General features: G+C 32.0%; 1 protein-coding gene across 14 annotated transcripts in view; it reads right to left on the bottom strand.

The window, feature by feature from the left end:
• Positions 1-15,755, bottom strand: part of Inae (inactivation no afterpotential E) — a 204,326-nt gene that overhangs the window by 57,461 nt on the left and 131,110 nt on the right. For all 14 annotated transcript variants that reach the window (XM_076761843.1, XM_076784469.1, XM_076784470.1 and 11 more), the window contains 3 exons: positions 8,965-9,066; positions 7,473-7,659; positions 47-131 (listed from right to left, as the gene is read on the bottom strand). In XM_076761843.1, the coding sequence (XP_076617958.1) occupies positions 47-131; positions 7,473-7,659; positions 8,965-9,066 (374 nt within the window). The remainder of the gene's footprint in view (positions 1-46; positions 132-7,472; positions 7,660-8,964; positions 9,067-15,755) is intronic.

Below are 15,755 nucleotides of genomic sequence, written 5' to 3'. Positions count from 1 at the left end.
TATTGGAAACGCCAGATGGGTTTCGCGTTCTCTTGGCGACACTTACTCGGCTTCTATCGGAATTGCCCATGCAGCAAAACAGCAGCCTACACCTGTTGTCCCAGCTATCCTGGTACGCGCGTATCACTTTTCTGCAAGCACCAAGTATTAATTGCTTTACCAGTGATCGTGTAAGACGGCGAAAATTAATGTGCTCGACCAACGTTTCTCAAACTTTGCTACGTACACTCTGGGCTAAGATGAATTTTGCGCAGAATTTCTAGCGCGGTACTTCTTTGCAATATCTTTTTGCGTTATTTGTGGAAAAATACTTTTTAATGCGTTTGGTACTGAACCGATTTTTGGTTACTTTCATTTACTACGATTACTGGTCCAAAAATTGTTCGATTTCCAAGTTTTTTGCATGTACATATAATTTGGAGACTTATTTTATAATTTTATTATTTTAAAACGAGATCTAATAAAATTTCGTTTTTCGTTTCCGGGTCAAACACGATTGTATTATGAAAAATTAGTCTGTGCTGATACTTTGGTTCGATATTGTGTGATAATAGAGTTCAACTCAAACGCTTTAACACTTTGACTGTCACGTCACTCATATACGGGTAACTGAATTTTGTATTATGGAACTAAAAAAATTTACAGGGTGTTCGGCCACCCATAGGAAAAATTTTAATGGGAGATATTAGAGGCCAAAATAAGACGAAAATCAAGAATACCAATTTGTTGATTGAGGCTTCGATAAAAAGTTATTAAAAAATTAAATTGAAAAATTTCAAATCATTCACGGAAAAATCATTTTCGGTTAGGGTGGTCAATTACAATCATTTTTGGGCAATAGACATACCCTCGAAATCCTACGCATTTTCGAACAAAAAATTCCTTACCAAAAATATAATCATAGGCCTGAAAAAGGTCCCCCGAAATTTTATGTGAATCTTTAAAATGCCATAACTCCTGAACGGATTGGACGATTTTAATATTTCAAAATGCAAACAACGCGTATTTACGTGAAGAATATGTAGAAATCGTAAAAATATTCGTAAAGTTGATCTTTGACATTGCAAAATAAGAAAAACCCCATAAAAATGGCCCACTTTTCAAACTTCCATAACTCCCACAATAGTGAATATATTTCAATGAAATTTGGAATGAAAATAGTGCTCATGGGTACCTACAAAAAAGTATTAGACAACTTTTCTGTAAGGCGTCAAACAAAATTACTAAAAATGAAAAACGTATTTGTAAGAAAAATCGACAAGACGTCTAAATTCTTCAGCGAAAAAAAAAAATTCAAATCGTTCTGGAAAAATTATTTTCAAGAAATAAAGTGAAATTTCCCATTAGTTATTATGTTTTGAGCTAATACAGATCAACACTTTCTATTCAGAATTTAATATTCTTGCATATTGTGGTATAAAAAATTATATTATTCTATTTAAAAAAACAAAGTTAACCTTCAAATCTCCGAAAGACCTTCACCTATGAAAAAGACAAATGCACTAGATAGTGTACCCTTTCAAACCATGCAATTTCTTTTATATAACATTTTTTTGAGCAATTCTGTGGAAGTTATAGAGGTGCACAAGTTACATAGGCCACTTTGCATATGTATTTCTTTTTATTTTCCCTTTTCTCTTATGATATAACCAAACCTGTCCTGTTTCGCAACATGTAATATTTGCTCATATGTTTACTTAAATAAATATGTTCCAGGTAAACATTTACTATTTTATTAGTAAAATGTGGTTTTATATTCTTAATTGGTCTAATTCAAATTAAATACATTTCTACTTAACAAAATGAATTCTCAAGTTGAGATGTCGAAGAAAATAAATTTCGATAGGATTCGTGAATGTCTGGGAAAGAATAAATACTATGACTTTCAGGTAGTTTACAATCGTTTAAAATCAAAGTTGTGGTCTCGTAAACAATTTTAAGTGTTTACTCTGGCAGTCAACGTGTTAAAGAAATTGATTCAGAATTAGTAACTAATCTTGTAGAACCAAGACTTGCTATATGGGATGTATCATTAAATTTATATAAAAATAAAACAAAGTTCCATACTGAAAGGAAGTTTCGAGAAATTAGATGACGGTAATATCTTGACGGTTACCTTAAAATACGATTTTTCTTTTAATTAGAATATGCATTCATGCCATTGCATCAAACAAATTCAACATAAGTTAAAAAATAATATTTACGCGTTCTGCAATTTTAAATATGGAATCTAACATCCGTCAAATTGACGGCTTCCGTAAATCTAATGTTAATAATTCTATTAATAAAAATATGAATTTGCATAAAGATCCGCAGTCTACTGATAAGTTATCAACCCCGGTACGATACAATACTGTTGGTAGAGTTGGAGATATCTGAAGCACCGGAATTAGTGTCGGAGTCGGTAGATAACAATAGCAGAGTGAATACGTCAGCCAGCTGTCATCGTGTATAGGCGAGAAACGTCATTGTATGAGGAAGTAACTGGCGGAGGCTGTGCAACTGGCAGAGGAGGCTGCCAAACGTTCGTTCACAAGATTGTGACCGAAGTTAGTAGGAAAAATGTGTGTAGTTATTTTTACTGATTGTGGTTGGTAGCGTTGGAACGGAGATACGAGGGGGAATCCCGTGGTAGAGTGGACGGTAGGGTGTAATGGCGTTGTGCGGGAACACGTGTAAAAATACCTATCCACGTTCATTGTTAAAATAGAAATAAATGTGTTGAAATAATAATGAGTTGTTTACAATTGTTTAAAATGAACCAAACACAATCCCAACAAAATGTAGCGTAATGCCCTCGAAATGGAGTTATACCATGTAGTTCCATGCTTCGTTCACGCGTGTGGAAGTTATGAGATCGAATAAATTTTTACGCTCGGGCGAAGTTTAATCTCTTTTTAGCTGTAAAGCATTCGTTATCGTATACTGGTTTACGAGGCTAATTGGTCAAGATTTTGAAAACATATCCAGTGCAATGCAAACAAGAACGTTTTTCTAACAAATTTTTCTGGATGATTCATTTACAAGAGAAATGTTTATTAACAGTTTTATTTTATCCTACTTGTAATTTTGCGATGTAAATTATAATTTCATATCACTTATTTATTATAATTTCATATCACGTAAAAGTATAGTAGTAAGAGTTTCTGATAAAATGTGAGGGAACATATTATAATTAAAGCGTTCGTAAAATCGATTACAAATTGTATTCGAAAGAGAATAATGTTCTTGCTGAAGGGAAGAATTTCGATTCGTAATGTGTCTGGAAAAAAGTAGGAGATTCATCCGTTAGAAAATGGGTGAACTCAATAGAAACGAAAATTATCTGAAAACTATGTACGTGTACGTTGCAGCAAATGGAAAGCACGAAAAGCTCTTCAAGAATTTGATTCTAAAACAATTAGAAAGAGGAGAAAGCTCACGATACCGAAGTAAAACGTTAAAATTTATTTAATTTCTGTAGTAAAAATATTGAAATTGTACTATAGTTCTTGAAATAAAAATGTAGAAATTGTAATATAAAAGAAACTATTAAAGGTGAGGAGTCCATAATGCTTCAGAGTTGTTTTATAGTGTGTGCAGTATCATTTTATCGTATTGAAAAAAAACAATATGTACATCAATATATGTATTGTGTAGATGTGTATAAGTGTGGGAAAAGGTTCACTTTTTATTTGTAATAAAGTACTACATTTTAGAAATGTTTAAAACTTACGAAAAGGAATAAATGAAAATTATTATCTTCTGCGATAATACACGCATCGTATCGACGTTTCCACGATTATGTCGAGTATAGAGGCAAAAAAAAAAAACGAAAATCAAGAATAGTAATTTAATTAATTTTTAAATAACTTTTTAATGAAGCCTCAGTCAAGAAATTGATATTCTTAATTTTCGTCTTGTTTTGGCCTCTAGAATCTCCCATTAAAATTTTTTCCAAAGGTGACCGAACACTCTGTATGTAAAAATTATACGAGTTATTAAAATTTATTTCTTGAAGGGAGCTGCTCACCCAAGCAAACGAAACATTGATTAAACGAAAAATATTATATACCTGTCGTTGCTCACTTATTACGAAATAATCCAACATTACACGTACTTCTCACAGAATTCTTTCATGTTTGAGAAAATGCTTGAAACAGCTACTTGTAATAATGATTGCGAAATATAATTAACGTGGAGTTCAGGTTAAGGAGATTTATAAGCGGCAATTATAGAATTATTGAGGTTTTATCACGAAAACGACGGAAAATATGAATTAAGGGGCATTATTGTTTTTATTACAGTCGAAGGAGAGCTCTGAACGATCAAAGAGTCTGATAATTTTGAAATGCAAGGTTATTGCATACTGTTATAATGAAATCTACGATCGTTATGTTTTTCGCTCGAATTCTTTCTGTATTGCTTTCACAACTGAAAAATAAATCTACGATAAACCTATTCTAAGTGATTTTATGTTGATCAAAAGGATCTATGGATTATTGTGAAAAATGAATCGAATACTAGGGATAAAAAGATATTGTGAGTGAATGTATGTCAATGTTCCTTTTTCACATCATATCACATTTAATAGAGACTAACGTTTATTTGGTACATCTTTTTAAACAGCAAAAATTGTGTTAATATTACAAATAAATCTTATAGTAATTTCTAGCGAATTGAAATTATCAACAGATCTTTATAATGTGAATAAACTAATTTTTTTCTACAAGTTTTGCAATATTTAAATGTAGGAACCAAATATAAAAGTACGTGTAACTTAAACTTACAAGTTGCAAATCATTTGCAATGGAAAAATCCTAATATTTATAAAATTGTAAATAATTTCACTTCAATAAGTAATTATTTCTTTATGAGAAAAATTAGTTTTTAAAATGTACGTAGATACGTACGAAAATTTTGAAATAGGTATCATGAATTGTGTACGAACAAAAAATTCATGAATAATCCATTAGATAAAAGCCAGAATATCCCACTAATAAGAATAAAACATACCAGAAAGCATGTTTCTTATTTTCAAACAAAAATTCATGGGTCCATAAACATCAGTTTGAGAAACGCTGTAAAAATTCCATTTTTATGCACACAGCGGGTCCATTTATTTTTGATAATACCAAATATCTCTGTTGTTTGTTACAGTGAGAAAATGCCCAAGAGAAAGTGTTGGTAAATATATTTAAATGCGATTGTTCTCAAAATTTGATCGTCGATATTCTTTTAATTGCAACCCATGTACGCGCGTATCTTTTTTTAACGAACGACAAATGAATACTAATAATAACTCGAGCGTGCAGTAGATAGTAGGATTTCATTGAAAAATTTATAAATAAATCACATTTGAAATTTGACGAATTTTCCGCGTTATAAAATGCTCCGCTGGGAAACAGAAAACACGTAGCCTGCAGGCATGTGGCCTTCCAGTGTCAAGCACAGCTTTCAACACGTTTTATTTCCAAATATTCCAATAAATATATATAATATAACGTTTGGTGTGATATAACGTACGATTTCGTTATATCATTTTTATTCACGGCAAATACAACGTGGTTTTTATTTTGTCTGAAAACTAAAGTGGATTTCAAACCACGAAAAATGTAATGGCGAAAGTGTTCGTCGCGTAGAATGAAAAATTCACCGTTTAGAAGCTTTTCTTTGATAATCTATCATCAAAAACAATGGAAATACTTCGGTAATCGATATAAATGGACCATTTCGCGTACGTTAGTTTTTTATCTTCCTACGAGCCGCATAATATCTTCTTTATAAAAACTTCCTGACTTAAATGGACTATATTTTTTATCTATATACTCTAATGAAAATATATTCGGCTGACCTCCTTTATACTTTGGAGGCTACATTTATACGGAGGTATAAGTTACCAAAATAGAGCAGACATTAGTTTTTTATACAATAAATTGGGGCAAAACCGTGATCTCTTTAAAACGTTTAGTGAATATTATTTCGTTTCTGGAAAAAGTATTTAAAGAAACGTATAAAAGGAAATTATGAGCTCCAAGAAACCGAGATATTTTTGTACTAATTATTATATTCATCTTAGTCTTCTTTTAAGAAATTCAGAGGATAAATTATTAGCAAATAAAAGTGATGAGAAATGTATATTCTTAACCCCTTAACGTTCATGCCTGAGTCTGACAGCTTTGAAAAACGATATTTGTTTAAGGGATGATAATATTTGTTTTCTTTCAAATTATACGTTGAATATAATATTGTAAGTAACAAAAATTGCATTTTTAGAAACAAATCCAATAAAGAAAACTGATCATTCTTGGTTAACCCGAAAAATATGAGCGTTAAGGGGTTAATGATATATGAAGGTATAATTGTCTGACTTGGTATTGTTTTAAGTGATACGCGTATTCTATTACCTAAACTAAAACTGCTAGCCGCGTGGACGAATATTACATTAAAATCCGCAAAATTAGATTTTATAGCGTACCGAATAAACTATTGTTCTGGATGTGATGTCACGGTAACGTTGAAAACACACGCGATAAGTAATATGATTTTACTAATTTCGGTCTAAATAATGTAATCTTACTTGCGATGTTTATATCTAAATTTTCCTAACATTGTATTCTGTAAGCATTTATTCTTGTGAACGAGTTTGAAAAATATTGCGTGTTTCAAAATATTTCTTATTATTAACCGACAGGCAATTTAATACCTAGGAAATTTCAAATATCTTCTCGAAATTCGTATTCTGTATAAAAATGCAAATTACAATAAAATGCAAGGGTCTTAGTAGTGATTTTAAACTATTTTTTATTATCAACAGACGAACAATTTCATACCTAGAAAATTTTTAATAATTCTCGATGTTCATATTCTCTAGAAAAATGCAAATTACAATTAAATATAAGAGTCCTGGTAGCCACTTTAAACTATTTTTTATTCTTATTCTCGATATTCGTATTTTATATAAAAATTCAAACTACTAGACCAAAATACAACTTTTGCAACTGGCTGTAACCAGAAACTGTAAGAGTCCAAGTAATTTATTTATTCAATAACATGAAGCTCTATTAGTGTACAAAGTAATAATACATGATAATCAAAATAAGGTTATAAAGGTAATTTTAATGCGAATTAGGTAAACAACGTAAGAATAAAATGTTAAAAAAGTTTAAATACAAAGTTTTTGGATTATGTGCTCGTAAAAAAGTCCAAGGTGGTACAATAAGAGTTCACGATCAATCGAAGACAATTTAAAACTGAATCTATTGACATGAGAGATAAATGCGCGTGAGAATGTAAATGTCCTTGTGAAAATACCTAGAAAATTTTAAATAATTCTCGACGTTCGTATACGTTAGAAAATTGCAAATTAGTAGAGCGCGCGGAGACTTTTACGATCGCCCGTAGTAAGAGAACGTCGAGTAGTAAAGGTCTCAGTAGAGGTGAAAAGTAATAAGTCAGACGTCGAAGCCAAAACAAGGATCGCAAGCTATTACCTTTGTCGCCAGTTTCTGTTTCTGCTGCCGCTCCGGTTGTAATGCAATTTACCGCATCTTGACTCTGCTTCCCTCATACTGCGTTGATATTTCTTCATTTTTACCCAAGATCTGCCAGCGGCGTCGTACGTGCACCATACTGTCACCATCACGGACGCCAATACGCACCAATTCGATACCACTAAACCTACGGTGCATGTTCGACTAAAATCGAACCGTTCTGATTGCGGAAGGAGCGTTGCTCGCCGACGGTTATATAGCAATTCAAATAAAGATCAACCACGCGAAAATACAGAGTGTTCGGCCACCTTTGGGAAAAATTTCAATGGGAGGTTCTAGAGATCAAAATAAAACGAAAATCAAGAGTACCAATTTGTTGATTGAGGCTTCGTTAAAAAGTTATTAACGTTTAAAGTTGCGTCTGTAAAACGGCAATCACTCAGCATGAGAAATTCTGTTTACTGACGTATCGACAGCCTTACAGTTTTCTGAGTGAGAGCCACTATCACGCGTACGCAGCTGTACACAGGTTGCCTATCTATAGGCGCAAATTTAAACGTTAATAACTTTTTGACGAAGCCTCAATCAACAAATTGGTATTCTTGATTTTCGTCTTATTTTGGCCTCTAGAATCTCCCATTAACATTTTTCCCAGAGGTAACCGAACACCCTATATAGTTGCAAGAAGTAATAAGAAATCTGACCTTAAATCTTGTCTTTTACGACGTTTGGCGCAGTGATTTACTTCGAAACAGGAATTTTATTTGTACGAAATCTACGTAACGTAAGATTCACTATTCCCATAAAAAGTCAGCTCAAATGAGATTTTCTTATTCGTACGGAAATTTAAAAAGTACTGAACCTTTTACTCGCGAGAAATTCACGCCATATCGCGAAATGATGAGCGGAAAACTTCTAAAAACGTGTCCAGCGAACAAAGAAGCGATTCGATTGGATAATTTAAGTTTCTCTTCGTACTTTTGTAACACGCCAAAGACAGGTGTGCATTTTTAAACTTTAATAATAATTATTTAAAAAATGACATAGGACATCACATAAAATATGACAATTCATAGTAGGCTATACAAAAGTAATATCAAGCTTGAAAATATTATTACACTTTGATTAACTTAATATTAATTAGGCTATAGTTATATTTAGTTGCACTATTTAGTTGTATTAGGTTATAGTTATATTTAGTTGTAGAGTATATGAAAAACACTATGGTTTATTTAAATATTTTTACGTCATTCTAGTAACAGATGTTAACTTCGTCAAAATTGTGTGCAACTTTTAATTCAATTCTTTCTTAGATTAACAGTTTATAACCAGTATTGTAAGAAAAATATCTTTTTTGAGACAAAAGAAGCGCATTTAAGCGATAGACCGCAGTACTTTTCATAAACTTAATTCACAAGTATTGATATCGATAAAATACAAAAACTAAATAGGAAAGTATTATTTATAATTTTCCCTGTGTTATTGGACTTACCTAACATTACATCTCTGACTTGGTCGATGGGACAAGTTTGGTAGTAGTGTGCTAACCACGTCACACCTGCGCATAACCAGCCAGTTTCTACCAGTAACAGGACTGAAATAGAATTTCACAAAATCGATGTAACAAATCGTACTGGAATTTAAATCCTTGAAATGGTTGTGCACATAGGGTGGTCTATGAAAATGAAGAATATAGAAAATTTGATGATTCGATACAGTAGAAATCCGTAATCTCTTACTTTTTAACTACAAACTTATATTTACCTTATCTTGTTTTTTTCCTATACAATGATAAAGAAAGAATGCTACGTACAGCATTGAAAATTATAGAAATTTGTTCTAATATTCTCTCAGTAAAATCTGATAATTTTTACTGAAAAAATGAAAAATAATTTATACTTTTTGTATGTTAATCCTTTCACTTAAAGCGTGCTTTTAACGAATTGAACTCTGTATCTCTACCTCTGAGGCGAACTACGATAATTTAATTAGGATTGGAAATTTAATATTTTAAAAAGCAATGGAAAATATAATATTAGTTAAGTAATTTAACATCCTTATTCTAAAGTTAAAATATTTGAATCCAACATAGTTTGTCTTTGAGATATAAATGTGTTACAATAAAAGAGCAGAAACTTTTTGCACTTTTACCCATTATTTCACGATTTCCTTTTGTACCTTTATAGAAACGATGTTAAATGCGTACAGTCGTGTTCCTTTTAACAGAAAAATTGAAGTCATACTATAGTTCTACATTGCACTAGTAAAACCAATCGGCTAATGCATTGGTTCAAGAAAAGGATACAATTCACGCTGTTGTTACTATACAGGGTGTTCGACCACCCTTGGGAAAAATTCTAATGGGGGATTCTAGAGGCCAAAATGAAACGAAAATCAAGAATATCAATTTCTTGACTGAGGCTTCGTTAAAAAGTTATTAACAATTCAAATCGTTCTGGAAAAATTATTTTCGGTTGCGGGGGTTAATTACAATCATTTTTGGTGAATACACATACTTCCGAAATCCTACTCAGTTTCGAGAAAAAAATTCCTTACCGAAAATATAATTTCTGGCCAAGGAATGTCTGCCCAAATTTTCATGCGAATCTTTAAAACGTGATAACTTCTGAACGGATTGGATGATTTTAATGTTTAAAAAAGCAAACTACGCGTATTTTGGTGGAGAATATGTACGAATCGCAAAAATATACGAAAAGTTGGTCCTTGATCCCGCAAAATGAGAAAAACCCCATAAAAATGGTCCAATTTTCAAACAGCCATAACCCCTACAATTGTGAATATATTTCAATGAAACTTTTTTCTGAAGTAGAGTTCATGGGTACCTACAAAAAAGTATTAGACAACTTTTCTGTAGAGCATCAAACAAAGTTAATAAAACTGAAAAACCAATTTTTAAGAAAAATCGACAGGGGGTAGGTGCCTAAATTGTTCGACGAAAAAAAATTTTTTAATTAATTCTAAAAAAATTATTTTCAGTAGCGGAGGTTAATTACAATCATTTTTGGTGAATAGACATACCCCTAAAATCCTACCCACTTTCTAGAAAAAAATTCGAGAAGGTGTGAAATTTTTCGACGGAAAAAAAAAATTTCAAATCGTTTTGGAAAAATTATTTTCGGTTGCAGGGGTCAATTACAATAATTTTTGGTGAATAGACATATCCCCGAAATCTTGCGCATTTTCAAGAAAAAAATTCAGTACGGTCGAAACTTTAAACGTTAATAAGTGTTAAACAAAACCTTCATCAATAAATTGGTATTCTTGATTTTCGTCTTATTTTGGCCTCTAGAATCCCTCATTAAAATTTTTCCCAGTGGTGGCCGAACTGATGGTTCAAGCGGAAAGGGGGTGAATCTACGTGAAAAAATAAATCGAAAATGCGGAGTGACATTTTTTTGTATAATATTTTGTAAAATATTAAAATATATTTAAATATATTAAAATATATTTAATATTTTTTTCTATGTGATGAAAAGTCTAGTTTCAAAATAGTAATCGATCGATGTCCAGTTTTGTCAATACTGTACAAGATTTCTTATTTCGAAGCGAATACTTTTTACTACATATCGAAAATATTATTTCTCCATTTTCTCCAATAGTATTCGTCGTCGTAGACACAAATCCAAATTTAAAATAAATTAATAAAAAACCTAGCTACAAGCTGTCACTGCTTCTCTATATTGCTGTCCAATCACGATATCCGTCGTTTCCACTATTTTTGATATGGCGGCCAGATAAAATGCAATTTCAAGTTTCTGAACTGCAATGGAGACAAAGACAAAGCTATCGTTGACATTCTGTGGGTATCCATCCACTTTTCTAACAGATCGACTTTAAACAGGTTTTTGTAAATAGGTAAAAGGTGATCTTGCACATGTTTGGAAGAAGCAGATTGGTGCTAAAATTGATGCACAGCTTCAACCACTTGCTGTTTTCAATTCTAACAGGTTTCACTAAACAGACTGTAACTTTGTCGTTTCAGTCTTAATTTCGACATTGTTTTCGGAATATACTCGAAACATTGTACTTTTGATTTATACAAACAATATTCGTTGTTTTTTAAACTTGTTACTCGTTTTATTGTGTGTGAACCGAAATAAATAAAGAAGAATTTTCTTTACTGTTTTTTTCAGCTCGCTAAACATGAAAAAAAGTCGAGAAAATCGATATTCAAAACTCAAAGCAGTTTAGATTAGTTTTACTTGAAAAAAATGAACATTTATAAAACATAAATAAATATCTATGCAAAATGTCGAAATTAAGAAATTTACACTTTTTTTTTGATAAAAAAAAATGAACCTCTAGGCTAGAATACTCCCTCAAGTAATTAAACTCATCTGAAGTTTTCCTACGCGAACTTTACCTTTGACCAACATAATTAAGAAAATATTGAATAAAATCTAAAAACCGATTCACAGTCTGTGTATTTGGCGTAGCACGAAGTATTTAATAATAGAATAATTTTAAAAAAGCGAGGATTATTTGGGTCGAGCATCTTCTAGAATAAATGTGTAACTTTTTGTCACGAACGGTTGGCATTTCTTGGCTGAAAGGAATGCACGTCAACTCGAGCGCCGTAACTTCGCACCGGATAAGGATTGAAGGTATTGACAGTGCTTTCTTCGAGCCTCGAGCAGGAGATTGCCTCGCCACAAAGGCGTAACCCGCTGTTTCCCAACGTAGAAGCTTTTGACGGTGTTTGCGCTGCGGTAAATGCGTCTGACCTAATTGCCTACCAGCGCGATTGTATAACTCAAAATAATTCCATATTTACATAAGTAGGCGCGATAAGGAAAGGTACATCAAAGATACTTTGCTACTTGACAGTATTCTAACAGTATAATATTGAAAAGATAGTATTAGAAAATTCTAAAATATTAGGTTGTTCCATGAGCTCGTGCCGAATTTTTATACTAGAATTTAGAGCACCTCTGGGAAAAATTTTAATGGGAGATTCTAGAGGCCAAAATAAGATGAAAATCAAGAATACCAATTTCTTGACTAAGGCTTCGTTAACAAATTATTAAAAAATTTCGAACTATTCTGAAAAAATTATTTTTAGTTGCATAGGTTGATTACAATCATTTTTGGTGAATAGATATACCCTCGAAATCCTACCCAGTTTCGAGAAAAAAATTCGTTAGCGAAAATGTAATGTCTGATCATGAATGAATGATTCCCCTGAAATTTCACGTGTTTCAAATCGTTCTGAAAAAATTATTTTCGGTTGCAGGGACCAATTGCAATCATGTTTGGTCGATAGACATACCCCTGAAATCTTACCCATTTTCTAGAAAAAAATTTGAGAAGGTGTGAAACTTTTCGATAAAATTAAAAAATTTCAAATCGTTCTAGAAAAATTATTTTCAATTGAAGGGGTCATCTATAATCATTTTTGGTGAATAGATATACCCCCGAAATCTTGTACATTTTCGAGAAAAAAATTCAGTACGGGAAGAACTTTAAATATTAATAACTTTTTAACGAAGCCTCCATCAACAAATTGGTATTCTTGATTTTAGTCCTATTTTGACCTCTAGAATCTCCCATTCACGAGGTATTAGTACAACAAATTTATTCTTTTTCGTGATCATTCCTTGTACGAATAAATTTAAACAAAATTAAATAGTATAAGTTTGAAAAATTATTTGGAATTAAATCGTACGTTAAGGGATTCACACTACTTTAATCGAAGATAATAATTACATAAACTATCTAAAATATCTGAGCTTTCAAAATATCTGACATAATATAATACAATTTATTTGAAACATTTTACAGATCTTTACACACGACGAGTAGGTATCTACTTTTACGTAGCGATTTTAGAACGTATTTCTCCATAATAAAATTTTTCAAAATTTCTTTCGATTAGAATATATTTGTTATCGACTGTGAAGTGATAAAAATTGGGATGTTTCTGCGGCCCACGATTCGAAAGCCCTGGGCTCACACCAATCTCGTCTGGGCAAAGCTTCAACGTCGCGTCTGTCGAAATCAGATCAACCGAACCGAACAAAGAATCTCAGAGTTCGAGGTGCAACGACGGTGGCCTGGCACTCTGTACGCATCCGACCAATCAGCTGTACGTGATCGGAATTTCCATCGAGCTCCTCCTAGTTGCGCTACAACTCCTGGAGAACAGCGGACCAGCGTTGGATCGTTTCCAGAACCGTTAATACACGGGAGTGTATGTGTCTTTCGAGAGAACAGACGGCCGAACGTAATTCTTTGTACGGGAAACCGGAACATAACGTGCTGGCGCATTCGAGCAATTTAATATGTACATGATATACGACCGACGTTAAGTGGAAATAATGAACTCTTTCGATCGAGCCTATTTCGAAAGTGTCGTTGGACTCGTTCGAGGAAATTAATTTTTACAGGTTCGTCTATCTCCTTTGGAAAGACTAATATCTCCAGTTTTATTGAACCATTAATATCATATCAATTTCAACGGTTTCGATGGCCCGATCCAACTAGGCCAATTTCTAAGTTCCAATAAAAGTAGATAAATAAAAAATTTTTGAAAAGGAAAATTTTAATATAAATGGGACTTATAAATAACAAAGTAGAAATCTTGGTACGACACGAACAGATATTTTGTTGATCGATATATCAAAATTCATTTTTGTCTTATCTATAAAATGTACTTTTTCCATTGTAGATAGTTAACTAGCCTTCATTTTAGGTATTTTGCCTGATATTTCCTTTTACAGTATTTATTGATATGTTTAAACCACATCTTACACAGCTATTGATTTTTTTAATCTCTTCTTTTTTTAATCGTTTTTGTTCCTATGTTTTTAATTTTATTTTTTTCTGATCTGTATTAACAAAGTCACTCAAATAAAGAATTTATAAAACAATGCATGCAAGTATAACTCAACAAAACGAGATTGTGCAATAAATTGGCAACTATCTAATACAGGGTGTTCGGCCACCCCTGAGAACACTTTAATGGGAGATACTAGAGGTCAAAATAGAACGAAAATCAAGAATACGAATTTGTTGATGGAGGCTTCGTTAAAAAGTTATTAACGTTTAAACATCCGCCCATACTGAATTTTTTTCTCGAAAATGCGCAGGATTTCGGAGGTATGTATATTCTCCAAAAATGATTATAATTGACCCCAGCAACCAAAAATAATTTTTTTAGAACGATTTGAAATTTTTTAATTTTGTCGACAAATTTCACACTTTCTCGAATTTTTTTCTAGAAAGTGAGTAGGATTTCAGGAGTATGTCTATTCACCAAAAATGATTATAATTGACCCCTTCAATCGAAAATAAATTTTTCAGAATGATTTGAAACTTTTCAATTTTCAGGGTAACAGACAGTTATGGTTAGACATTATATTTTCAGTAATGAATTTTTTTTCTCGAAAATACGTCGGATTTCGGGGGTATGTCTATTGACCAAAAATGATTGTAATTGGCCCCTGCAGTAGAAAATAATTTTTCCAGAATGATTTGAAATCTTTTTTTTCGTCGAAAAATTTAGGCACCTACCCCTATCGATTTTTCTTATAAATTCGTTTTTCATTTTTAATAAATTTCTTTGACGTCCATCGGAAATTTTATTCATTACTTTTTTGTACGTATCCGCGAACTCTACTTCCATACTAAATTTCATTGAGATACGTTCATTATTGTAGAAGTTATGGCTCTTTGAAAATTAGACCATTTTTGTGAAGATTTTTTAACTTCACGGGGTTAAGGGACAATTTTTTCAATATTGTCAGAATTCCTACATATTCTTCATCAAAATACGCGTTATTTGCCGTTTGAAACATTAAAATCCTTCAATCCGTTCAAAAGTTATGACGTTTTAAAGATACGCATGAAATTTTCGAGTGACATTTCTGGCCTGAAATTAGATTTTCGGTAAGGAATTTTTTTCTCGAAAATGCGTAGGATTTCGGAGGTATATGTAATGATAAAAAATGATTGTAATTGAGTCCCGTAACCAAAAATAATTTTTTCAGAATGATTTGAAATTTTTTAATTTAATTTTTAAATAACTTTTTAACGAAACCTCAGTCAAGAAATTGATATTCTTAATTTTCGTTTTATTTTTGCCTGTAGAATCTCTTGTTGAAATTTTTCCCAGGGGTGGCCAAATACCCTATATAATAATTCTGTCCTGCTGTAATATTCTAGAAACTCTCTTCTTATTAACTCTACTTATTAAATTCTAATTATATTCTAACCCGAGGAGTTTGGAGTTTCTTCCTACTTCTCAATAGCGATTCAAGTATT

The sequence above is a fragment of the Colletes latitarsis genome, chromosome 3, assembly GCF_051014445.1.
Source record: "Colletes latitarsis isolate SP2378_abdomen chromosome 3, iyColLati1, whole genome shotgun sequence".
NCBI lineage: Eukaryota > Metazoa > Arthropoda > Insecta > Hymenoptera > Colletidae > Colletes > Colletes latitarsis.
Note: the sequence above shows the minus strand (reverse complement) of the source record. Positions and strands in the feature narration are given on the sequence as shown.